We start from the raw sequence: 26935 nt of genomic DNA on the forward strand, positions 1-26935 counted from the left end.
TATACAAAAGTTTTACAAACTTACAAACAATAATGAATCATCTATCTGGTCTGAAACTGAGTATTTTATCGACGGTTCACGATGAGCGAATTAATTTCGAGTTGATATCCGTGCAGTTCACTTAACGGATAGCTAGCTAGCTTTTCACCGACCATACATGAATTTCTTTATTGCTAAAGTTATCTAACGTTTTTATAAAAAAAACATTGATGTCTAATGTGAATTCACTTAAGTTAAATGTTTTGTAACGTTTGAAATCTTTAAACGTTCCTGGTCAAATATCTGTAGTTTCCCGATTAATAAGAGTTTATCACAGCTATAGCTTCAAAGGTTTATAGTTTTCTAACTATAGCAAACCAACAATATACACTGTTTCTTGAGAAGTCGGTTTATAAACTTTAAGTAAGATTCTCGAAATTTTATTTGACAACAACACTGACAATCACTAGTATTTACATACACACACAGTACCCTGTCGATTCTTACACTCGAGAACCTTCTATAGCTTTGGTGCATAAGTGGGAATTTTGCATTACACACTTAGCGGCATAAGTTAACATGCATTTATAAATATATATTTAACTAAAACAAACATCGATATTAAAATAAATATATAATAGCAAATACGTCACACCAACGAATATGAGGACGAAATTCGAACACGTAACCCTCAAGTTACGAGTCGAGTACCTTAACAACCAGACCATGCCAAGCACTTCTTAACAGAAACATTTAGTGTTAATGTTATGATAAATATAACAAAATTATCTGTCGTAGTTAAAAGTAGTCTGGTTATCGGTATCGAAAATTAATATTAAACTATTCTTGTAAATTAGGTTAAGAAGTCTACATTAATTTATGCACTTTGTTTGTCTTCTAAACATTCATTGGTCTAATTTTCTGAACTTGGTAAATACTTCTTATTTTTACCTTACTCACTATTTATTGCAAACTTGTTAGGGGTTAACTGATGAAAGTTGACAAAGCAGATCGTATTACTATATATTATTCCTTTATTAAATTTTCAAAACGTTTCGTTGAAACTAAAGTAAAATTTAAAAGTGTGTCTATAATAGGTAACTTTATTAGACATTGGAGAGCTGACTTGTATCTTTAAAATTTTTCATGCATAGCTACATAAAGGGCTATCTGCGTATAACCATCCATTTTTTGAACTGATAGACGAGATGGTCTTGGTTTGTTTTGAATTTTGCACAAGACTACACGAGGGCTAACTGTACTAGCTGTCCCTAATTTAGCAGTGTAAGGCTAGAAGGAAAACAACTAGTCATCACCACTCACTGTCAACTCTTGGGCTGCTCTTTTACCAATTAATAGTGGGATTGACCGTCACATTATAATGCCCTTACGACTGAAAGAGCGAGCATGTTTGGTGTGACGGGAATTCGAAGCCGCGACCCTCGGATTACAAGTCGAGTACCTTACCTACCTGGCCCTGCAGACTAGATGGAAGGTAGTCTGTCAATATACATACCGTTAACTCTTGTGTAAATAGTAATAATTTTCGATCAGAAAAAGCTGTGTATTTTAAGAGCTAACTAAGTTAAGAACCAACCTGGAAATCAGTACAGATAATTCAATATAATTTTCTTTCCTTCTAATTTATAAATATTAGAATACATTGTTTCATCAGTCTGCTACACTTGCTGTTAACGATATTTTCGGCCATAAACTCATAAACAAATACTGGAATTTTGTCCATTACTTTTATAGCGCATCTATTACTCAAAAGTGGAAAGCTATTATTTGCAGTAACGTGTCACGATTTATAAACCCTAGGATTCGTAGTCAGGCTTTCTAACAATTTTGCCACGCGCAGTCGTAGAAAAAGCTTTATTAACATTTTCACGATAAAAAAGTTTCAATTTTATCTTTTTATATTAATTAGTCTTATTTGGATATAAACGTAGGTATTTTAATACCATCTGAACATTGTCAATACCAAACACATTTGTTGATGGAGAAAGAAATTTTTTTACGGAAATTAATTTATTTTTCTGTCATTCTATTTCCACAGGTCAGTTTATTACCTCCTTTCTCCATTGTTCCTAGAACTTGCCCTTCCTGAAAACACTCGTGATTCAACAGGGTCCTCGTTAGCCTAGATTTCTGGACGGAATAAGATACTCGACTACACTGTGATGGAGAGAGGAAGGAGAAGATGACTTTCCTCTTTTGAAGTGTTGCTGTTTGACTGGCCATCCTTTCTCTCTCTAGTTTTTCAAGAAAAGTCTGTTCAAAGAAATCAAAAGTGATCTAGAAAACAAGAGTTTCAAGTGACACTGTAGTTAAATTTCAAATTACTTGAATTCTATATCCTACAAATGTTATTGCTTAGAAATGTTTCAATAGCTTATGATTGTTTTTTCTGTTCTTCAGCGGTAATATTACGGTCTTACTTAGCTAAAAATCCAGGATTCGATTCCCAGCAGTGGACAAAGTGCAGATAGCATATTTTGTAGTTGTGCACAACAACAACAACAACAGGTCGTTACAATTCTACTCACAATGTTCTATAAAAACTACATAAATTGTGTAATATCAAGGTACAAGGTATTTGTGACCCTTTACTTCACTTATCTATTTTGTATGTTGATGTTCGAACACAAAACTAAATGTCCCCCGTGGGACAGCAGTAAGTCTTCGGATTTATAATGCTAAAATAAGAGGTTCAATTCCCCTCGGTGGACACAGCAGATAGCCCGACGTGGCTTTGCTATAAGGAAACACACACAGACTCAACTAAATAATGCACTCTCTGCGTTGTGCACTATGGAAATATCGAACATTGATTTTAAACATTATAAGCCCTCACGCTCGTCTTTAATCCACCGGGAAACAAGGTCATATCAAACATAATTTTACATCGCTGGTGACTAACTCCATTGCACATGCACCTACATTGTGAAAAAAGGTTTTAACTTAAAATATGTATATTTTCCTCCACTTCGCATTCTTATCCTAGTGATAAACAACAACTCACTCTTTAATAGAAAAATATAAATGACGTGTTTAAACCTATCGTATGTAATTAGTGAATACAGACTTCAATATAATTTGATAATGGATCAGTTCAAACTAAATTTGACACACTCAGTGTGATCTTGTCTAGTTTTATCTAAGTGTGACGCTACCAGTACGATATTTTACCGTATCAGCTTTAGGTAAATGTGAATCTACTAGTATAACACTTTACTGGATCAGTTTTACCGAAGTATAACAAGAAGGATATCATTTGCCTAGTATTATCTCGTGAATTTAGCGTTTCATTAACTTGGTTGATCTGGTGAATTTAACGGCTTATTAACTTGGTTGATCTGGTGAATTTAGTGGCTCATTAATTTGGTTGATCTGGTGAACTTGATATTTCACCGACTTGGTGCATATGGTGAGTCTAGAGTTTCAGTAACCAACATAGTTAGTGAGTATACAGTGTCACTAACTGCTGTACTTGGCGAGTCTAATGTTTGTTTCATTTATAATCATCGGGAGAGTTTGTGGTTTTGATGCCATAAAGCGTTAGACAAAACAATAATAATTTAAATATCCACATTAATATAAAACATGCACTTACCGTACTGGGTCAGCTCTGTTAAATAGTCTAACATTACTGGACAAAGTTCGAATCTTCTCCAGTTAGTTTAATTAATAACAGCATTACAGACAACAAAGAAAACTGTACGTAAATCATTAGCAAAACTTCTCTCTGCAGAATCATGTAAAAATCTACCGGTTACTAAAATTAAACATTTAATAAAGTTTCACTGTTTTCATTTCACATAAGCCTAAGGTGTTAATTTACATGAATATTTCATAAGATTTTCATCGTAATATTAGTCATCTAATAACTTACATAGTTCAACGTCTTTATGTGAAATTTCTGGAGATAATCCACAGTTTCTACGCATCCAGTGCATTGCTTGAATAGTTGAAGCATACATTCAAATAGTTCTTATATGATACTACAAAAATGTAGGAAGAAACATTCCATTACACAATAACCGCTTCGTTCCAACATTCATGAATAATACAACTAGTATGTTTTAGAAGCGAAAGGTTAGGCTTCTAAGTAAAAGCAAAAAATAGCTTGGGATCGGGGTCGTGTCACACCTTTATAAGAGAATGGGGGGGGGGGCGAGTCAAGCATGATTGTATATTTATGTCACTGCAGTATTGTAACATAAGAGGAGAATCAGACTATACATTTGTTTCACGGCAGTAGGTTACGGTAGGTCGACTTTTCGTTCTACTAAAAACATAAGATCGTACATAAACACATGCATTTTACCTGCAGTTTGTATGTAGGACAAGCCACTCGAGGCTTCTCAGCCAGTGATGTAATCGGATGGTTATTTATATAGATTGCGTGATACGTTGGAAGAATGTAATATTTTGCGACTCCGAGTGATAAGAATTATTCATGTTTTTGTCTTTGCATGAAATATTTCAATCATATTTATAACTATCGTTTATTTGTTCTTCGATGTGATAGAGGTAAGTCTACAAAGTTTCAACGCTAAAATATGGGGTACAATTCCGTGTGGTTGCCACAGCAGGTAGTCCACTGTGGCTTTGTTGTAAAACAAAGAAGTTCATTTATTATTATGTGCCTTTTATTCTTCGTTCAAACTTTCCACAAACTTTGTTCCATGCTGTGTTGTTTTATTTATTAAACCTCGCACAAAGCTAACTTTTTCACAAACTCTAATGTTTTTCACACCCAAACACTTTTAGGTATGGAATATTTATACAACGTTGTTAAAAGTTGTAGGATTTACCTACTTGACTTTTCTGTAATAGCTCTTTTGAGGTAGCGAGTGTTCTAAGTAATTTAAGGAATGTTTTTTGTTAGATGACGAAGACAGTTTTAAGGATTCTCTTCTTGTGGAGTCAGGTCCGGCATGACCAGATGGTTAGGGACGCTTGATTCGTAATCTGAGGGTCGAAGGTTCGAATCACCGTCACACCAAACATACTCGATCTTTCAGCCGTAGGGACATGTTATGTTACGGTCGCTCTCACTATTCTTTGGTAAAAGAGTAGCCCAAGAGTTGGCGGTGAGTGGTAATGACTAGCTACCTTCCCTCTAGTCTTACACTGCTAGATTGGAAACGGCTAGCGCAGATAGCCCTCGTGTAGCTTGGCGCGAAATTAAAAGACAAAACAAACAATCAAGCGGAGCTTCAGTTACGTAGCAAATATAAAAATGGTAGTTTATTGACTTGTATTGCTTTCGCTGTTTAAACGTGATTGAATTTTTTTCTCAATCTGTAAATGTTTTATATTAAAGGTCGTGATTTATTATGAGGATAGTACTTGTATTTAAAATTGTTCTATTATAAAGAAATATATGAATTCTGAATATTCAAAAATGTGAGTTTTTTTTTGTTTGTGGTACCATTCAATACATTGTGATGAAATTTTGGTTACATGCATTGATATTGACATAGAATACGTCTATTATAGTAAGAATAAACAAACAGTGAATTATAAGTTTGTTTGTTTGTTTAGAATTAAGCGCAAAATTACACAATGGATATGCTCCGCCCACTACGGGTATAGAAACCCGCTTTTTAGCGGGGTGAGTCTACAGTCTTCTCGCTGTGCCAATGGGGTGGGCGAGTTACAAGTTAGGAGCGTGAATATTTTGTATTTATGGCAAAGGTAGTAAGGCTACTTGTCGTCATCTTTAATTTTGAGCCACTGACCAGAGGGAAGGTAGCTAATTGACAGCATGCACGCAAATGGATTGACTGTAATATGAATAACATATCCACAGTTTAAGTTCGTAAAATATCTTGTAGTGCTGCACAGATTCGAATTCATCTCGTCAGCTCAGAAAATAAGAGTTCTGTCAAAGTAGCCAACCCACATCCGAGTGGGTGTGACATCAGATTGCAATGAATCGTCATGTGTGTATCCTTGTTATAAGTGGTGTTCTCCAAAATAAAATCTATGACCTACTATTGGTTAAATCAGATCAGGTCTAAATAGTTCGTTAACAAGTTGCAAAAACTAAAAAAGTTGTATGTAATAAGAGTATGGAGTAGTAAACCCCGCACTTCACAGGCGGAAGTGACATCCCACCATGACACATGAAGACGGAAGCTGGTGAGGGGTGATATCATCATAGCATGGCCTGATAATTGGGGTGCTTAACTCACAACGTGCGGGTTCGAATCTGTGTCACCGCAAATACTGTGAGGGCGTTATGATGTAACGGTAAATTTCAATATTTGTTGGTAAAAGAGTAACTTAGGAGTTAGCAGTAGGTGGTGTTGACTATCTATCATTCCTCTGGTCTATCTCTGCTAAATTAGGGACAACTAAGATAGATAGCACTTGAGTAGCTATGCACGAGTTTCAAACCAAATTAACCCAAGCAGTTAATGAAGAAATAATAATTGTTTTTTTTGGTAACTTGAAAATATGTTCTTTAAAACATTGCCTTGTGTGCATGCAAAGAAAAAAAATCACAGCATTTCTCAGGAGTTAATGAGGAGCTATATGAACTCTGCCCATCGTGAGGAATCGAACTCTGGTTTTTAGTATTTTAAGACGACAAACCTACTGCATACCCAACAGGTTATCTGCACATAAGGTCCCCCGCTAGTACAGCGGTATGTCTCCGGATTTACAATGCTAAAATCAGGGGTTCGATTCCCCTCGGTGAGCTCAGCAGATAGCTCGATGTGGCTTTGCTATAAGAAAAACACACACATCTGCACATAGGAGTTAAAACCTTTGAACTGTGTGGAAAATTGCAAATTATTACATTAAACAAAACAGAGAGTCATTGTTATTGACATTTGAGTACGGAATGAAATATTTCTAAAAGCAGTTTGTGTATTTTATTTGTGAAAAATGTGATAAATCAGACTAAACTACAAACTGTTAATAGGATTCTGTGGGTTAATACACTTCCTTCTAATTAATGGCCATGATTACACATTAATATTGATCAAATGGTTGGCGTATTCAGACTGTGGATTCGAGGTTCTTTGTTCTCTATCCTTTATTGTAAAATTGCACTCTGCGCTTTGAATCCCTTGAGAAATCTATCACAGTTGCAATCATATTCTACCATTCAGTCAGTTAAAAGTAGCTCAAGAGTTTTTGGAGGGTGCTGTAGGCAAGTTTATTATTTCACAATTAGAAATGGTTATACTCAAACAGTATTTGTTTAGCCTTATACAAAAATTTTGAAATAAAATAAGATAGAAAACTCACTTTGTGAGAATCCTGAGTTACTTTTACGTTAGCAAAGTTATGTTATTGTTTCTTTATTACTCGTGACTCTAAAAGTGGCCAACTCCAAAAACAAAACAAGCAAAGTCTAATAGAGATGGTGTCTAACTGTATTTTAGTACCGTAAATTAGATACCATTTTTATGTTGCATATGTATGAATATATAAACATTTTTAAAACTTAACCCTTATATTTTCCTTTGATTGTGCAAACTATGAGTTTCGTGGGGTTGAGCTTGTAACTGCCATTTAATTAGCAATTATTAATAAAGTATGGTAGAAATAATCTTCCAAATTATGACTGAAATAATGTTCCCCATTAAATAAAATACCTATTATAATAATGATTTTTGGAAAAAAGAATTACGAAAAGGAAAATAAACTTGATCTGGAAATGCTCATTTATAATACAATAAACACTAGCACCATCATTCTTGGAACAAACTTGTACCCATCATTACATTAGAATATAAATATCCAAAAAAAGTGGTTATTAATATTCTTAATGTGTTTGTGGGTGGTTTCTTATAACAAAGCCACATCAAGCTATTCTTGATGAACTGACAGAGAAATAATCGTTACCATCGTCATCATACTGGGAGTGAAATAATTACACAAGAAAGAAAACTAAAATAATGGCATCTCGACCATAACAAATGACTAATTGCATCATACTTAAAACTAGCTTCAGAGTTAAACAGCTGCTAAATATTTGGCTTTGTAGTAAAATAGTTGCTAAAGTCTTGGACTTGAAATGAAATAATTGGTATGTTTGATCAGGAAGGGAAATAGTTGCTAAATGTTCGGCTTGAAGTGAAAGCGTTGTTAAGATATTAATCTTATAGTAAGATAGTTTTGTACTGAAGTGAAATAGTTGCTAAATCTTTGATCTTAAGGTGGAATAACTATTATACATGCCTAACTTTGAAGTGTTCTTAGTTAAAGCCTATAGTGACATACTTAATGATTAGCCTTAGAGTGAAATGGTTGGTAAATACTTGACCTTTGAGAGAAAAAAAGTTATAAGTAGATGGCTATATTGAAAAATTATGATTAAGAAGTTAATCTTAAAGTAAAACATTTGAGACCTTGCTCCTAGGAAAAAACCTACAGTAAAATAATCAACACCTTGAGTAATGCCTTAAGAGTATGTGTGTGTGTTTTCTTATAGCAAAGCTACATCGGGCTATCTGCTGAGCCCATCGAGGGGAATCGAACCCCTGATTTGAGCGTTTTAAATCTGTAGACTTACCGCTGTACTAGCGGGGGGCTCCTTAAGAGTAAAATAATCACCAACACCTCAGTTAGACCATGCTCCTAGGAAAAAAAAAACTACAGCAAAATAACCAACACCTTGGGTAATGCCTTAAGAGTAAAATAATCACAGTAGCATAAGATGCGAGGGGGCCAGAGGAGGACAGGGCTTTTAACCTTTTAATCTGTACCAGTAAAAATATACCAAAATTAGGGAAAGCAGGAGAAAGTATAAAATTTAATGTAGAACTCAAGAGTTTCCAGAGCTCCAAGGATAGCCCAGGATCCCACAGTAATGGGTGCGCCTGTGCTGCATATTTCCTCGATTTGCTCGTTCAAATAAACCTTCTCCTCCCCTTTTAATTTGCCTCCTACAACTCTGAACGACAACACCATAAGTCGAATAATGCCTGTACACCAACATAATAACTAACGTTTTAGAATAAACTCCACAGAGCAAAATAAAAACCAACATTTTAATTACAATAATGTTTTTAAAGTAAAATAATCACCAACACCTTAAAAAACAACAAACAATGTCTTTAGAGTAAAACAATCACAAACTATGAAATTGTATCTAACATTCTCGCTCTCAGTGTGAAATAACCATTACTGAAATTATGTGGAAGTGAATGTTCACTAGCATTACAACAAGGCCATGATTATTAAATTGTATAACTGTTATGACTGGAATGCTCAACCACATAAATTAGTCAGTTTTTAAATATCACCTGTTCTTCTGTTATAAATCTCAGGTTGTTCGTATTTCCCACTTCATGGACCTTATTCTTGGTTTCTTTTTATATCGTAAGTCTTAGTTTCTTGCAAGCCGAATTTTAAATAATACAGTAAACTCTTATTAATCCGAATAATCTGGGACGCAATTCACGGCCCGGCATGGGCAGGTGGTTAAGTCCCTCGACTCGTAATCCGAGGGTCGCGGGTTTGAATCTCCGTCACACCAAACATGCTCGCCCTTTCAGCCGTGGTAGCGTTATAATGTGACGGTCAATCCCACTATTCGTTGGTAAAAGAGTAGCTCAAGAGTTGGCGATGGGTGGTGATGACTAGCTGCCTTTCCTCTAGTCTTACACTGCTAAATTAGGGCCGGCTAGCACAGATAGCCTTCGAGTAGCTTTGTGCGAAATTCAAAACAAATGAAAACGTAATGCACTTGAGGAGTAGTGTGTTATATACGTGTTATTATAGTAATATATGAATACAGTGTATTGATAAATTTGCAGATATTTTTTATATTCTGTTGGAACACAGATAAAATAAATTTCCACAACCTGCAGATTCAAATTTTGTAAATTTTTGCTTCAATCTGGTCTGAGTTTTAACACTGGTAAATCTCCTGCGGTCTCTCTTTGGTCTGGGTTTTAACATTGGTAAATATCCTGCGGTCTCTGTTTGCCGCATTCTTTTTTGTTCTCAGCCTCCATTTCGATGCAATTGACAACTCTTGATAACGTAATCAATATGCAGGTAGAAATATAGGTTCGGATTTGCGAGTGAAGAGGATACGGATTAACTTCCTTTCTACTTGGTAGTAATTTTTTATTTAAACGTTCACAACTGTTTGTTTGTTTGTTTTGGAATTTCGCACAAAGCTACTCGAGGGCTATCTGTGCTAGCCGTCCCTAATTTACCAGTGTAAGACTAGAGGGAAGCTAGTCATCACCACCCACCGCCAACTCTTGGGCTACTCTTTTACCAACGAAAAGTTGGATTGACCGTCACATTATAACGCCCCCACGGCTGGGAGGACGAGCATGTTTGGCGCGACTCGGGCGCGAACCCGCGACCCTCAGATTACGAAGCACACGCCTTAACGCGCTAGGCCATGCCAGGCCCTCGTTCACAACTAAGTTGAAGGTTTAGGATTGAACGCAACCCATCCGTAGAAAGGTTTTAGTCTTATATTGAGAAAGAGAGAAATAAAATATATAAACAAACAAACAAACAAAAAAACAACAATGAAAACGAATAATAATAAATAAATGAAATTGAAAATAAATAAAAATAAGTATATGGAATATAAAATAAACATAATAAAATAAAATATAGAAATAAAGATAAGAGAATAATTTTGAGCGAACTTTTGACCTTATGAATGGTTCTGATGCGTTCCTTGTGGAGTGTTTTGAGCAATCAAGAGCCGGAAAGAACCGAGGACGGCAATCGAACGCTAGAAATATTACGGAATCAACGGATGTGAATCTGTGGATCCTATACCCAAGAACTGATCCATTAACTAGTATACTTATGCCAGTATTTCATGCACCGAGGGTCGCGGGTTCGAATCCCCGTCCCACCAAAACATGCTCGCCCTTTCAGTCGTAGGTGCGTTATAATGGCATCATCAGTCCCACTATTTATTAGTAAAAGAGTAGCCCAAGATTTGGTGGTTGGTGGTGATGACTAGTTGCCTTCCCTCTAGTCTCGTACTGCTAAATTAGGGACGACTAGCGCAAATAGCCCTTTGCGTGAACAATTAAAAAAAAAACAATTTCATGTTCGAACATTGTGCCACCTTCTCGGATGGCACCGCGCAAGTTTTGCTATTAAGACAGGGTAACTACTTGCCAGGACCATAACATAACTTTCACGACCTTTGAATCTGAAGTCACAACGAGTCGCCCTCACCCACGGTATGACACGCAGGATTTTCACAACTCGTGCATCGGACCCAGTAACGGGTATGATTAACAAGGGTGTATTGTATCTATCCTTCCACAGTATTTATCTTAAAGCGCCTTGACGGCCAAAAATATGAAACATTTCAAATAGATTTTACCTTCCCACATCATTGTTCTATATAATGATACAAAAGGGAATCAAAAAACTGCAAATATTGACCATAAAGAAAAGTAAGGAAACAATGCTGGATATACTTTATACATTATTTACCCAAACTAAAAAAAAAAACTATCTCAGTTCCATGCTCTTACCTAGAATCACATTTGGTGAAGTCAAAATATGGGATTGTAGTTTGAGTATTTATTTGTTTGCTTTTTGAATTTCGCGCAAAGCTACACGAGGGCTATTTGCGCTAGCCGTTCCTAATTTAGCAGTGTAAAACTTAGAAGAAAGGCTGCAAGTTATCATAACCCACCGCCAACTGGTGGGCTACTCCTTTACCAATGAATAGTAGGATTGACTGTCATGTTATAACGCCCCCAGGACTGAAAGAGCGAGCATTTTTGGTATGCTGGGGATTCGAACCAGCGACTCTCAGAGTAGCTCTCTAACCACCTGACCATGTCGAGCCTACTTTGAGTAAATAACATCTACAGTATCTCCACCCTTGTTTCCTTATTTTTACATGGTTACTAGTTGCAGGTTCCTAATTTCTTATTTTTAAACTTATTTTGTTTGTTGGTTTTTATGCTTAACTGTAAGCAAAATATTACTTGATACGGTAGCCAGTTTTATACATTGTAATGATAATAAATATACTGTTGGCAAGCTATCGCTGTTTTCACTCTATACCTAATATTAGGGTTTGCTCTCTATAGACACTGTATAGTGTAGAAACCGTTGATTATCTACATTTGATAGTAATATAATACTAATATATTATTGACTGCGAATTCCTGTTTCACCATGAACTTAAGTTTTTTTAAAGGAACATCAGATATTCATAAGAAATCTACCTTCGAGGGTTAATGAAACCTCCTTCACAACAGAATTATGATATGTATTTGAAGTGCAGAAGAAACAAATATACTTACAACCTTCACAGTATCTTACTTAGTATTCTATAAAAGGTTTGGGCGCGATATATCCAGTTGTTTTTGTTGTAGGCTGGAAAGATAATAATAATTACAAACTGACAGTTTTGAGCGGGTTTTCTTTTCCTTGTAAATCCAACATTCGTGCTTTTATTATGCATTTTTATATGTTTACGGCTCTAGCAGTAAATAGTAAAAGTTTTTAAAGTGTTGTTTGAACTGAATCTTTACTGCTTATGGTACTTTTTGCCCTCATGTTTATTAGGGTTTTGTGCAATTACTTGGGATCTCTATTGCGAATCACTATCATGTTTCATGATAAATTAGCTGCTAAATAAGTAACAGTTTTTAGACTAAATCTTAACATTATGTGTCAATACAGATTATGGAAATTATGATAGATGTATTAAAAGGTTTGGAAATGTAAAATTCATAACAGAATAGATAAATGCGTGGGAGGACGTGTACTATCAAGAAGACAGATTTTTGTTTGATGTTAGATTTAAACCTAGTTGTCACAGATAAAGGCATAAGCATAAACGGATAATGATTTCCACTGTTCTGAGATTGTTTGTTTTTAATTCCTTTTAAAGATTGTTGAATATTTTAAAACGTTTCTATATTCAATAGAATTAATGATATGAAAAATGTTAATATTATTTAATTAGAAAAGTATCACTTTTAGTACCAAACCTTGGAGAAAAATAACTTGTTTTTTCTTTTCTAGAAATATTGATTAACCAAAGCAATGTCAAAGTTACCAGCAGTTTTTCAGTCTGACACCATTAAACCCTAGAAAACTACAACACTTAGCCGGCTTTGGCATAATTACACGTATAGCTACATTTGAGATTTTAATCTATCCTAAAGAATGAACCTTAGGGTCTAATATCGTCACACGTGTCGGTTTTGGAAAACAATATAACGCAGTGTCGTTGTTACGTAAAAAAAAAAACACCTACACACAGAACACTGCACTGGTCGGGAACACCCTTAAGGTAGTTTTTTTTTATAATTTGTTGGAATATAGTAATTAAGATTTAACGATTAGTTTTTATATCAAAATATCTTTCACACTATTTTAAATTTGCTTATTTTTACAATACTAATTTGAAAGTGCCTTTTGCGATTTTTTTTTTCATTCTTTGAAACAAAACAAAATTAAAAATAAAATATTTCGAATAAAAGTCAGTTCCGAGATTGAAATTGAGGTTTAATTTACAGGTTCATGAAAACATGCACGAGTTTCTGAATTTATTACTCACGAAATCAATCGATGACGGGTGTTTCGGAACGTGTACACCTGTCGCAGTGTACCTGGTTGTGGTTAGTCGGATATGCGAGGAAAAGACACGATGTTTGTACAAGCTAATGATGTCTAAGGCATTTAAAAAAATAAAAAATAACCAATCTCTTGTTGGTATAAGCGTAATTACCTTAGAAATCCTAAAATTATAATTCATGCATTAGTTTGCATACAATAACAAGTTAAACAGAGAAACAGATACACAACTAGATAGGTACTTCTTTAAAGGGTCCAGCATGGCCAGATGGTTAAGGCACTCGACTCGTAATCCGAGGGTCGCGAATTCGAATCCCTATCATACCAAGCATGCCCGGCCTTTCAGCCGTGGGGGCGTTATGATGTGATAGTCAATCCCACTATTCGTTGGTAATAGAGTAGTCCAAGAGTGGACGGTGGGTGGTGATGACTAGCTGCCTTCCCTCTAGTCTTGCACTGCTAAATTAGGGACGGCTAGCACAGTTAGCTTTGTGCGAAATTCAAAACAAACCAAAACCTCTTTAAAAAGAGAAGGATATACAGATAGACAAAGAGACAGGTATATAAATAATAAATAGTAAGATAACCATTGTGAAAGATACTTGTAAAATAATCAGTCGATAAACAACAGACAATCATAAAAAAATCAAAGATGGACGTGTGTGAACGTGAGAGATTTAAGCTTATATTTGTTCCCTGCACGAAATGTTACCAAATATATCCAATTAATAACCGAAGACCTAAGAAATATTGGGAATATTATCTGAAATTATTTGATCCAATAAATCCATAGATCTTATGAGAAATTTTGAAAATAATGATATTGTCAATTATGCGCTAAACATAAATAGCAATTTCATAGAAATGATATTAGTTCCAGCTGAGACTAAAATAGTAACAAAACCACAAGGTGTGTAGATTCGCAGTTAGTTTTAAATACTAATATTTGTTAACGAATTTATAGACTTAACATATGTAAATCTCAGAAGGATACAGATAATCGTACATGTGGAACATTATCACATAAATATCACTATGATTTACATGCAACTTTAGATATATAATGTAACAACTTATTAAGAAAAACATTTTTTTTTTTTTTTTGCAAAACAACCTACAATACCATTGTTGATAAACACCAACCATGTTCCGTGTTTTTTATCTGTTATATTACACTTGACAAGAATCTGTTCATGTTGTTTAGCGTGAACCAACAAGCGTTGATATATTAGCATTAAAAACGCACGTGATAAACAAGTGTTCGACAGGGATGGATACAGAGGGGGGGATGGGGATGCGTCACCCCACTGGCCATACCAATGGGTTAATGGGAAATCAAAAATATAATGTACTGATTATCTCAATTAGAATATTTTTGATTACGTAGACCACTGAGTGGGATTTCACCAGGAACAAGGAGCAACTGTCTCATCATTACTAAATTGACCTCAGACCTAGTGACTTTATAGTACGATAGCTCTGTACGATTACTTGTAACTTGATATTTTAGAATAAAATTAATAAGTGAGAGTTCATAGTCGTATATGTTTCTTTTCTTTGTTTCTGAATTAATTCCATGAAATTTACGTTGCAGTAACAAGGAAAAGTTTACTTGAGGTCCGGTTTAAGTCAATGTTACTTAGTCGATCATACTTCCACACACCAAAAAATCCTGTATCCATCCCTGGTGTTGGAGAAAACCGTTGATTTACCAGAATTAGAAATACATGAGACAGACAAGTTTTCATAAGAAACAGTTGCCTTAGCAGCATTAAAAATACATGTGATAAATAAGTGTTTATAAAAAAAGAACCGTTGTTTAAACAGCATTAGAAATACTTGTGCTGGACAAGTGTTTATAAAAAAAGAACCGTTGTTTAAACAGCATTAGAAATACTTGTGCTGGACAAGTGTTTATAAAAAAAGAACCGTTGTTTAAACAGCATTAGAAATACTTGTGCTGGACAAGTGTTTATAAAAAAAGAACCGTTGTTTAAACAGCATTAGAAATACTTGTGCTGGACAAGTGTTTATAAAAAAAGAACCGTTGTTTAAACAGCATTAGAAATACTTGTGCTGGACAAGTGTTTATAAAAAAAGAACCGTTGTTTAAACAGCATTAGAAATACTTGTGCTGGACAAGTGTTTATAAAAAATCGTTGTTTACCAGTACTAGACTCTATTGTTGTAATGCTGAATTACATTAGCACATAAAAGCAGTATCATATGACCCTCCTTTTGGCCAGTTCCATATGTTGGTATTAACATAGATACAGGCTCGCACAATAATTTGCGCTCTGTCTATCACGAGAAATCGAGCCAGGAATTTATCGCTGTAATCCCTAAACTTACCAGTGACCCATTGAGAATTTAGGGCTGGGACAAACCACCTGAGGCCTTTACACGTGTATCTACCTCAGGCAATGGGAGGAGACAAATTACGTCATCACAGCGTGTGTGTTGCTAGGGTTGTATTGTAAGATCACCATGATATGCATGCAGTGGATCCACGTGTCTCAACAAGGCGAAATTTAATACAATCGATATAAAACAGTAATTTATTAGTTCTATATTTGATTGTATTTCCTTATCATTTATATGTAAATAGTCCAGAAAATAACGTTTATTTAAAAATCATGTGATAATTAAAATTTATTGTTTCACTAGTTTGTCTGTATGCTACAATATATCATGGCAAATATTTCACTTTACATGAAGTTAAAAAGGTATTACTATACTTTCACACATGATTACATCATCAATGTTTAGATCCGAGTATGTTAAAACCATTATTTTAGCGACAATTTCACTGTCATAGGATTTTAACAAATCTATTTCTATATATTAGTGGCAGAAATATTCGCCTTCCAGTTCCTGCGGAAGGCTGTTGGATTTGCAGCCTTTTTGTAATCATCTGTCAGTTGTACAACTGTGTACTCACACTTGACACTAAATGATGTTCATTATCCACAAGGAAAAGGATTTTATTGAAATTTTAGTTTAAAAATGAGCTATCATTACGTTATTACATGAAAGAATAGATTTTATTGAAGTATCTCTTTGTAGACACAGTTATCAATAAAAGTTCCTTGCTTTTCTGTTGCAACACTCACAAGATTTTCATTAAATAAAAACAAGTAATTTTTAAGCTTATTTTTAATTGTTTTATATTTAAAACTTACTCCTGTTTTGTCATTTTTGATGGTTAAATACGTAACATATCATTTATTTGTGGAAATTTCAATTGTTTTCTTTATTGGTCAGCTATAAAAATACTGTCTAGTCATGAAAACATTACCCAGTTATAACTAATGATGGTGATCTGTGCTATTTACGAGATTCAAGGTTTGGACGTATACATCACAAGTTCACTTATAACAAGATTTGAATGAAATCACAAGTAACGTTTTTGCTTTCAATTATATATATTTATCTGCATTACATGTATGTCACAAAGGTTGATAAGGGTTGTATACAGATTTCAACGTACGTTTAATTTCATACGATTGACAAAGATGTTTCCTGTCATACCAACCATACTTGTCCTTTCAGCCGTGGGAGGTTATCATGTTACGGTCAATCCCACTATTCGTTGGTAAAAGAGTATCTCAAGAATTGGTGATGACTAGCTGCCTTCCCTTTAATCTTACACTGCTAAGTTAGGGACGGCAAACATAATAGCCCTCGTGTAGCTTTGAACGAAATTCGAAAACAAAACAAAGAAGTTTCTTTACTTCCGTAGAATAGAAAACAGCATATAGACGTTTGTTAACACCATGGAGACATTTCACTCTGATTCATTGTAACTTGTTCAGTATATCTAATTTCAAAACATGTTCTAACAGATGTAAACGCACAAACACAGATGTATAGACAGGTGCTAACACACGCAAACACAAATGTATTATGAACACAGAGACACACAAACACAAATGTATAATAAGATACAGATGCTCACAGAAATACGTAAATAATATACATATAGACATATTGGCATACACTCATAAATATATAAACAAATAGAAATATAAAAATAATTGATTCAGATACGCATATATATGAATAAAGACAGGTGCAACACAGAAACATGCTATTAGAGAGACAAATATAGAAAATAGACAGATCTAAACGTGCATAAATACATAGATGTCACCCATGATCATTAATAAATAGACAGATACAAACAAACGGCTGGTTTAAAGTATTCATAGTTTTGATACTACTAACTTTGAACGTAGTGTGTGTTTATCTTCACAAAATTTGACGACATTCAGTAAACGTTGCAAGTCTTTTATATACAAAAAATATATACTTTTAGTGAAGTATATATCTTTAATAAACTAAATATTAATTTCTCTGAAAGTATATCGAGTATTTCAACACTGTTTGTTTTGAATAGTTTGAAAAGTAATTTTTATGTTAAGATTAGAAATACATTTCTTCATCTAAAATATCTCATGTTTCACTCATGTAGTTTCTAGAACTTCCTATGTACGTTTGAAATGTTTACTTTCAATAAACCTTTATGTTAATTATTTTCAATATCCTAACTCTATAAAAGGTTGGCCAAAATTATTACCTTTGTAACCCTAATCCCCCCAAAAAAAAATCGAAATAAATTTAAATTATTCTCATATTCTTTCTAAAATAACTTCAAAAGTAGCATGAAACTACTTTCGTTTATCATAAGTGACTTTAAACTCATAACAGTAAACATTTATTTATAATTATATTTTAATATTTTATTGCCGTTTGAACTGTGTTTAACAGTAGTTACACTGTTTGAGCAATTGCAAATTTTAAATCACTTGGGGAACGTGTAGCTCAAGTTATGCTGTCGAATTACATCACGCACCAGTTGCTCGCGTGCATGCCTCGTGAACCATCTTTATTATATATTTTACCTAATCTAACGTAAATAGGTCCTTATGTTTCACATTTTAATTATATTCATAATAATAATAAATAATGAATAAACATGAAAAAACAAGAAATAAATAAAGTACTTACCCAGTCTCTTTTGTTTGTGTGCTGTTGACTGTTTAACCCTACTTTTGTTATACTAATGATAGTAACACAAAATAATTTTCAGTAAGTAATGCATCGAAGAGCACAGAATAAACAACATACAGAATTCAGACAATTTTATCTAACTACCACAATTTTACTGACTTTCTAATACTATGCGACAAAATTGGGAAGATTTGATTTTGTTTGTTTTGAATTTCGCACAAAGCTACTCGAGGGCTATCTGCGTTAGCCGTCCCTAATTTAGCGGTGTAAGACCAGAGGGAAGGCAGCTAGTCATGACCACCCACCGCCAACTCTTGACACACTTGGCCATGCCGGGCCCAAATTGGGAAGGAGGGAAGCATATATTAAAAGAGAAATTTACATTTTTTTATTTAGAACACAACGTAATTCATATGCAATATTTATATAACGATAACATTGAAGAACAACTTTATATTTTTATCACATTTATCATATTTCTTGTACATCTTAAATTATTCTTGTATTTATTTCGTGTTTGTTTGTTTTTTCTCTGTTGGTACTGAACGTTGCTTACACTGATGATCTAACATTAAATCTGTTCTCTTTATCTTAGGCCTAGCATAGCCAAACGGTTAAGGCACTCCACTCCTAATCCAAGGGTCGCGGATTCGAATCCCTGTCACACGAAACATGCTCGCCCTTTTAGCCTTGGGGGTTATAAATTTACGATGAATCCCACTATTCGTCGGTAAAATAGTAGCCCAAGAGTTGGTGATGGATGGTGATGACTAGCTGCCTTCCCTCTGGTCTTACACCGCTAAATTAGGGACGGCTAACGCAGATAGCCCTCCTGTAGCTTTGCGAGATATTCAAAACAAACACAACCAAACCCTTTATCTTACGTCCTCCACTGGTACAGCCGTAGGTTTACGGATTTACAACGCTAAAATCAGGGGTTCGATTCCCTTGGGTGGACTTAGCAGATAGCCCAATGTGGCTTTGCAATAAGAAAAACGCACACACGCCTTATCTTACATGATACTGAAACCTTTGGTAATATTCTAAGTATTTACGTAAGACGTAATACTTTCTAATGTTATGTTGTATATCAACTTCTTAACCAGGTTTAATACAACTAATAATTATAATATTATATTTCTAAAGAGCGATGTCCATTTTCCAGTTTTGTTTGTTTGTTTTTGAATTTCGTACAAAGCTACTCGAGGACTATCTGCGCTAGCCCTCCCTAATTTAGCAGTGTAAGACTAGAGGGAAGGCAGCTAGTCATCACCACCCACCGCCAACTCTTGGGCTACTCTTTTACCAACGAATAGTGGGATTGACCGTCACATTATAACGCTACCACGGCTAAAATGGCGAGCATGTTTGGTGCGACTGGGATTCGAACCCGTGATCCTCAGATTACGAGTCGAAGGCCTTATCCCACCTGGCCATGCCGGGCCCAAATTGGGAAGGAAGGAAGCATATATTAAAAGAGAAATTTACATTTTTTTTATTTGGAACATAACGTAACACAATACATTAGGAGCGAACTGGCATTAAAGAATCAGTCCGGGAAGTATCACATCCACATATTGGCTAAACAATTAAAGTTTCAAATCAATATCTAATAATACATTAAATACACTGTTCCACTAGGAAATATCCCCGTCTTTTGGTGGCCCAGTCTAAACCTGTACTTGTATAAATTAGATACAATTTTATAATTTTCTAACACAAAAATTAATCAATGAAAACATCATTACGAAATCAAAAATATTCTTTTTTTAACCTTCTTTTGTTTTTCAATGACAAATTCTTATTCAAATATATTTTTTAAAATAAATAAGCATAGACCCAAAATATTTAGTTTTTCACATTTTGAGTTTTTTTAATTATCTGTATCTTCAGTATTTACCAAAGTCAGCATCGTATCATAGTTGCATCTAAAGTATTGTTTGTTTGTTTGTAGTTTAACACAAAACTACATAATGGGTGTGTTCCGCCCATTACAGGTATCGAAACCCGTTTTTTTGTGATCTAAGTTCAAATACATACCGCTGTTCCTCTGGGGGGCTCACATATGAAGTAACAAGCAATGACAGTATCGCATGTTTGTTACCCACGGTTACAGAATCTAACAACTATGGTACAACATTTACATATCAGATTATAAAAGAGTTATCCAGATCTTGGTTTCAAATTAGTCAGAATTAGAATTAGAATATTTAACTACAAGTATATCTAAGTTATAAAAGAAATTATTCCTCGAAAAGCTCGTGCTTAAAATAATCTAAGAAATAAAATCCGATAAATAATATCAAGCCAACTGGGAAATATTCCATCAGATTAATAAATACTGAAAAAAAACCACAAAAGTAGCAAACAAACAAAAACAAAATACGATTATAGCAAGCACACACACACTCACAATTGAAATAAATAAAATATAAATATTTCAAATAATTCATGCTTCAAATGTATTTCTATTGGTGATAGCATATGTGTTTACATTAATTAAATCTTTACAGTCATTCCGACAGTAAGTTTGGAGACTTAGACGCTAAAAATCTGGTTTTAATACCAGAGGTGCCAGTGTACAAGTAGCTTTGTGTTTAAGAACAATCAAGTGTATTTAGTCACTTATAACAAACAGAAAATAAAATAAAGTTGTTGTTGTTTTGAATTAAGCACAAAGCTATTCAATGGGCTATCTGTGCTCTGTAGCGGTTTTTAGGGTCGTAAGCCCGCAGACATACCGCTGAGCCACTGGGGGGGGAGCATAAAATAAAGGACTACAGCAAAGTGTCCCTCAGTTGTAAGATTACTGACTTAGAACGCTAAAAATTTAGGATTCCATTCCCCGTGGAGGATACAGTGCAGATAATATATTGGTAACTTAAAAAAAAAGAACAGACAAATGTACGAATGAAACAAAACACCTAAATCTACAGACGAGTGTCGTAACATTTTTCAGGGTTAGGTTAACATTTTTATGTTTTTAGTTGTTGTTTTTTACTGACATTTTTAACATACAGATCGTGAGACTTCATTAACAAAATTTGGTTTTGAAAATAAATAAATCACTCACCAAGCTCCAAGATAATACGAACGATTCTGAACAATTTCCGGACAGTACCTCGCTGAGTAGGAAGCTACGACGTTGCCGCGTGTAATTATTGGGTTATTTACCACAATCACCACAGCAACGAAAACAAAACTGTTTCTGAGATTTGTGATACTGTGTTGTTGATGCCGTTACAATATTTTGAATAAACAGTAATGTAACGAATTAGCGTTTAAGCATATTATAAAGAGTATGGTCCCGACAGTTTGTAAAAATAAAAATATTTAATGATTTATTCGAAAATATGTGTAAAGCATTGATACAGACAACTATATGATAGAAGTTAAATACCAGAATGCAGTTTTTGGTTCTGTTAAGCGCAAAGCAGTACAATGGGCTACCTCTATACGATTGAAAGCGGAATTTTAGCATTATAATGCCTGTAAACTTATAATAGAGTCGCTAGGGGAGATCCTGATTTGTTTGTTTGTTTGTTTTTGAATTTCGCGCAAAGCTGCACGAGGGCTATCTGTGCTAGCTGTCCCTAATTTAGCAGTGTAAGACTAGAAGGAAGGCAGCTAATTATCACCACCCATTGTCAATTCTTGGTTACTATTTTACCAACGAATAGTGGGATTGACCTCACATTATAACGCCCCAACGGCTGAAAGGGCGAGCATGTTTGGTGCGACCGGGATTCGAACCCGCGACCCTCAGATTATAAGTTGAACGCCTTAACCCACCTGGCCATGCTGGGCCAGGGAGATCCTAAAATGGAGGAATGTGGTCAAGTAACGACGTCCTTTTCTCGCAGCTAACCCACTGTAGCTTATAAACCATGTTAGTTGGTTTTGAAATCGTCTGATGGTCATACTTTTAATTTCTGTTTGTTTGGAATTGAGCACAAAGCTACACAAAGGGCTATCTATGCTCTGTCCGCCACGGGTATCGAAACTCTGTTTCTAGCGGTGTGAGTCCGTAGTCATACTGCTGTACTATAGAGAGCACTTATTAATTTAATCTTCCCAATAAAAATGACAATACAATGGTAGAATGTTTGTGATAAAATAGTTTGCTTTTCGTTTAAATTAGCAAAAATTAGCTCATTATTTAAGTCATTATGATTATTAGTTCATGTTGTGTATGTTAACAAATCGTTTACACCATTTTAAGCCATCCGCTAATACAGCGATAAGTTCACGGATCTACAACGCTAAAATCAGGGGTTCGATTCTACTCAGTGGACTCAGCAGATAACCTGATATGGCTTTGCTATAAGAAACACACACAGATAATTTTAAAATATTATCCAGAGATTTACTAAGTGTTTTGTCATATTTCTTACCTTTCAGTATCAATCCCTTTGTGGGAAATTATACGAGCTAGATCATCCGGAACTGTTACCTGCTGGAGTCTGTTGTTATTAAACCACTACACTACTCATTAATATTCCAAAACATGATTTGTAGCTAAGGGAAAGCACGTGATTTGACAAGGTCTCTGCAGCGCGAATTTAAAGGATTGTGTGTAAGTGGAAAAACAAAATATCCCCTTGGCACTAAACGAATAACTTTTTGTTTATTAAACTTAAAAGATGTTTGATAAACAGTGTTCAGCCTTGATGTTAATAGTTTCGTTGGAATTATTACAAACGTTTCTATAGAGGTTATATGTAAAAACTATTTTCACTGATCGAAGTTTCGTCCTTAAAATAGCAACAAACAACGTTTATCAGTGTAATGAAATATCTATCAATAAAAACAGATGAGTCAGCTAATTTTGGTGTTTGTTTCAGTTGTTCTCCATTAAAATAGCGTTATGTGCTTTGAAACAAATTACGAAATATAAGTTAAAAGCAAGGGGAAGTTTAAAAAAAAGTGTATCTTTGTAGAGACTGTGGGAAGAATTTCCCATACATGAATAAGAATGAATTTCATATTTTCTTTTACTTGGTTCTGATTTCCATATTAAGGAAGTATCCACATTTCACTTTCTTAGTTCGAGAAGTACCAGTCTAAAAGCAAACAAGTCAAAACAGATAATTCTTAACAGTTCTAATTTCAAGATTCAAAACATTCCACTACCTGATCTCTGGAAAAAATAAATTAGAAATTAACGGAAATGTTATACAGAAAAATAAGTGTAGGTTGAAAGAGACATGACAAAGAATTGAAGTACAAATAAAACATTATTCTAAAGGGAAAACATAATGACAGTTTGTTTTCTGAATTTTGTGCATAGCTACACGAAGTCTATCAGGAATAACTGGTCCTAATGTAGCAATGAAGGATTTGAGGGAAGACAGCTAGTCATCATTACCCCAGTCAGTTTTTTACCATCACATAATAATGCTGTCAAGGATGACAATGTTTGGTATGAGAAAGATTCAAACTCCCGACCTTCAACTTACGAATCGAAGGCCCTAACCATGTGGCTATGCCAATCCCGAAGTAGTATTTAGTCATGTGATAGTTAATTGTTGTTTTTGTGACACTGGTTAAAAGTGAAACAACTGAACAGCACACAATCAGCAGATGGTAGAAAGTTGAAACAAAGACGAGACTTGAACAGGAAAGTCTTAGCTGTGTTCCCTAAGCACTGGATGACCTACCTTAAAACTGCATCAGAAGAATTCTAAAGTACTCTTTTCAAGCTAAACTAAGTAATAATGCAATTATCCTATGAAACAATAGATACGTCCCTTCATCAGATATGCTACATCATAGGTTGAATTAATTCAACCTGATTTATCACGTTTAAAATTAGAACTGATAATTTTTTAACTAAACTTGTAGATACAAAATATTTTCACTATGTCTAGGACAGCCGTAAGCCTCCGGATTTACATCGCTAAAATTAGTGGTTCGATTGCCTTCAATGGTCACACCAGATAACCCGATATAATTTTGCTATAAAAAAACAGACACAATTTTAAATTGATATTTTCTAAATGAGATAGAATGTAAAGTTAAAATGTTTAGGATATAAGTATTTGTAAACGAATGTATATGTTGTTATAGTTTCAAACCATATTTTTCTGCACAACATAAACTGAACTGAAAAAAAAAAGTAACTGTGTTGCAGTTTTGTTTCACGGATGTCAAGATCTAAAATACAAATGTGTCAATAGATGGCGCGCAAGCATCAAAACCTAATAGCTTTCTTGCTGTCAAGTAGGTATGAAATTTACAAAATACCAAACTTTATAAAATTAACGACTAAATTGATGTAACAAATGCATCTGATTTATTTCTGTAAGAAAACGTGAGAAGCTTTGCTGTTTCCTGCAGAATACACAAACCTTCCTTCTTTTTCGCGCTGCACTTTTCCCCTCGGTGGGCTTAGCAGATAGTCCGATGTGGCGTTGCTATACGAAAAACACGCGCATACACTGCACTTTATGGATAATTCTTTTTTTATATATAGCTTGGTATTCATGAATGTGAATATTTTAATGGGCTAAAGTATTCTAATATCATCTCGAATGTGAACATTTTTAAAGGACTAAGGTAGGCAAGCATCTTTATGAATATGAACACTTCTAAAGGACTAAGGTAGGCAAACATCTTCATGAATGTGAACACTTTTTAAGGACTAAGGTAGACAAACATCTTTATGAATGTGAATACTTTTAAATTACTAAAGCAAGCAAACACCTTTATGAATGTGAACATTTTTAAAGAACTAAGGTAGGCAAACATCTTTATGAATATGAACACTTCTAAAGGACTAAGGTAGGCAAACATCTTCATGAATGTGAACACTTTTAAAGGACTAAGGTAGGCAAACATCTTTATGAATGTGAACACTTTTAAAGGGCTAAGGTAGACAAATATCTTTATGAATATGAACACTTTTAACATCACTCAAAGTAATCTTGCTTGGCACTCTTGATGTAATTTTTGTCATCACATGAGTTTTGAAGGTTGGCTGCAAATTTTGTGTAATGATGGAATATGCCTTGTACAGCATCCAAATACTGGCCAATCAAGGATCTGTAAGCAAATCAGGGGAATACTTTAACTGTGGATTTGATTTGGGACCATTTGTGAAGTGACTAGACATCTAAATCTTCATAAATAACAACGTACTTTAACAATACATTTAAGAGGCCATAATGCAGGTCTTTGGTTGCCAGGCCAAAGGATGGAGATCAGTCTGGGGGTATCGGGCCACGAATTACGCTAACCATTAGCACACACTCAAATCATCACTTTTCAATATGAGTGTTTGTTCTTTTATCTATCTATTTCCGCATTTGTCAATGGATAAACTTAAAAACAAATCGATTGTGAGAGAAACTTGTTATAATAAATTTATTTTATAAATGTCATATCGTCAAGTAAAAACGAAATGAAATGTCATTGTTTATTCATTTTAGAAGTGAGAAACTTTTTCCTGAAAATGTGCATTCCTTTTGTTTCCACACTTTGTATTGACCATAAAATCGCGTTGTTACAACAAAAACACAAATTTCTGCAACTTCCTCTTACCACACCCGAAGAAGTTAGTGGATTTTGTAATTGGGCCAGGTGTATAAATTTTTTTTTAAACCGGAAGAGAATTTTAAACTACGATATAGTCACTGTAATTAAAAATAAAATCTAGGTAGTAATCAAATATAAAAAACCTTTCGTCAATGGTGTCCAAGTGACATAATACAGCGAACAAGAGGGAATCATCAATAGCTGTGCTTGAAATTCTTTCACTCATGAGTAGATGCCTTTCTAGTCGCGGCATAGCGACTTAGAACAGCTCTGAGTTTTGTTTTTCAAGTACAAACTTTTAGCTTCGTCATCTTTTAACCGATCTCAGATCTGTTTTTGTTTGTTTGTTTTTGAATTTCGCACAAAGCTACTCGAGGACTATCTGTGCTAGCGCGTAAGGCGTGTGACTCGTGATCCGAGGGTCGCGGGTTCGCGCCCGCGTCGCGCTAAACATGCTCGCCCTCCCTCCCGTGGGGGTGTATAATGTGACGATCAATCCCACTATTCGTTGGTAAAAGAGTAGCCCAAGAGTTGGCGGTGGGTGATGATGACTAGCTGCCTTCCCTCTAGTCTTACACTGCAAAATTAGGGACGGCTAGCACAGATAGCCCTCGAGTAGCTTTGTGCGAAATTCCAAAAACAACAACAACTTTAGACTACGCCCAAGTTCCCATATATTATTGTACTTTAGTCCACCCTAACAAAATTTTAATTTGAGGGTAGGCTGATAAAGATTGTGATGAATAATGAACTCGAATCGGGTATTCACACACCCCCATTTGGTATTGCTAGCGCACAAAAATATAATTAATAAAAAGGAAAAAGGGTCTCGTAGATAAATTTG

General features: G+C 34.7%; 1 protein-coding gene across 5 annotated transcripts in view; it reads right to left on the bottom strand.

Moving 5' to 3' along the window:
* Window positions 1–23093, bottom strand: part of LOC143232352 (uncharacterized) — a 29399-nt gene extending 6306 nt beyond the window's left edge. Inside the window, exons 1-2 of one of the 5 annotated variants that reach the window (XM_076467675.1) lie at window positions 22950–23093; window positions 2052–2253 (exon numbers count right to left, since the gene is read on the bottom strand). In XM_076467675.1, coding sequence (XP_076323790.1) covers window positions 2052–2223 — 172 coding nt within the window. In that variant the 5' untranslated portion in view covers window positions 2224–2253; window positions 22950–23093. Of the gene's footprint in view, window positions 1–2051; window positions 2278–3595; window positions 3749–3874; window positions 4462–21628; window positions 21775–22949 lie in introns of those variants that run through there. The other 4 variants (XM_076467677.1, XM_076467676.1, XM_076467674.1 and 1 more) reach the window with 4 other exon arrangements.
* Window positions 23094–26935: the final 3842 nt, after the last annotated feature.

The sequence above is a fragment of the Tachypleus tridentatus genome, chromosome 11, assembly GCF_004210375.1.
Source record: "Tachypleus tridentatus isolate NWPU-2018 chromosome 11, ASM421037v1, whole genome shotgun sequence".
NCBI lineage: Eukaryota > Metazoa > Arthropoda > Merostomata > Xiphosura > Limulidae > Tachypleus > Tachypleus tridentatus.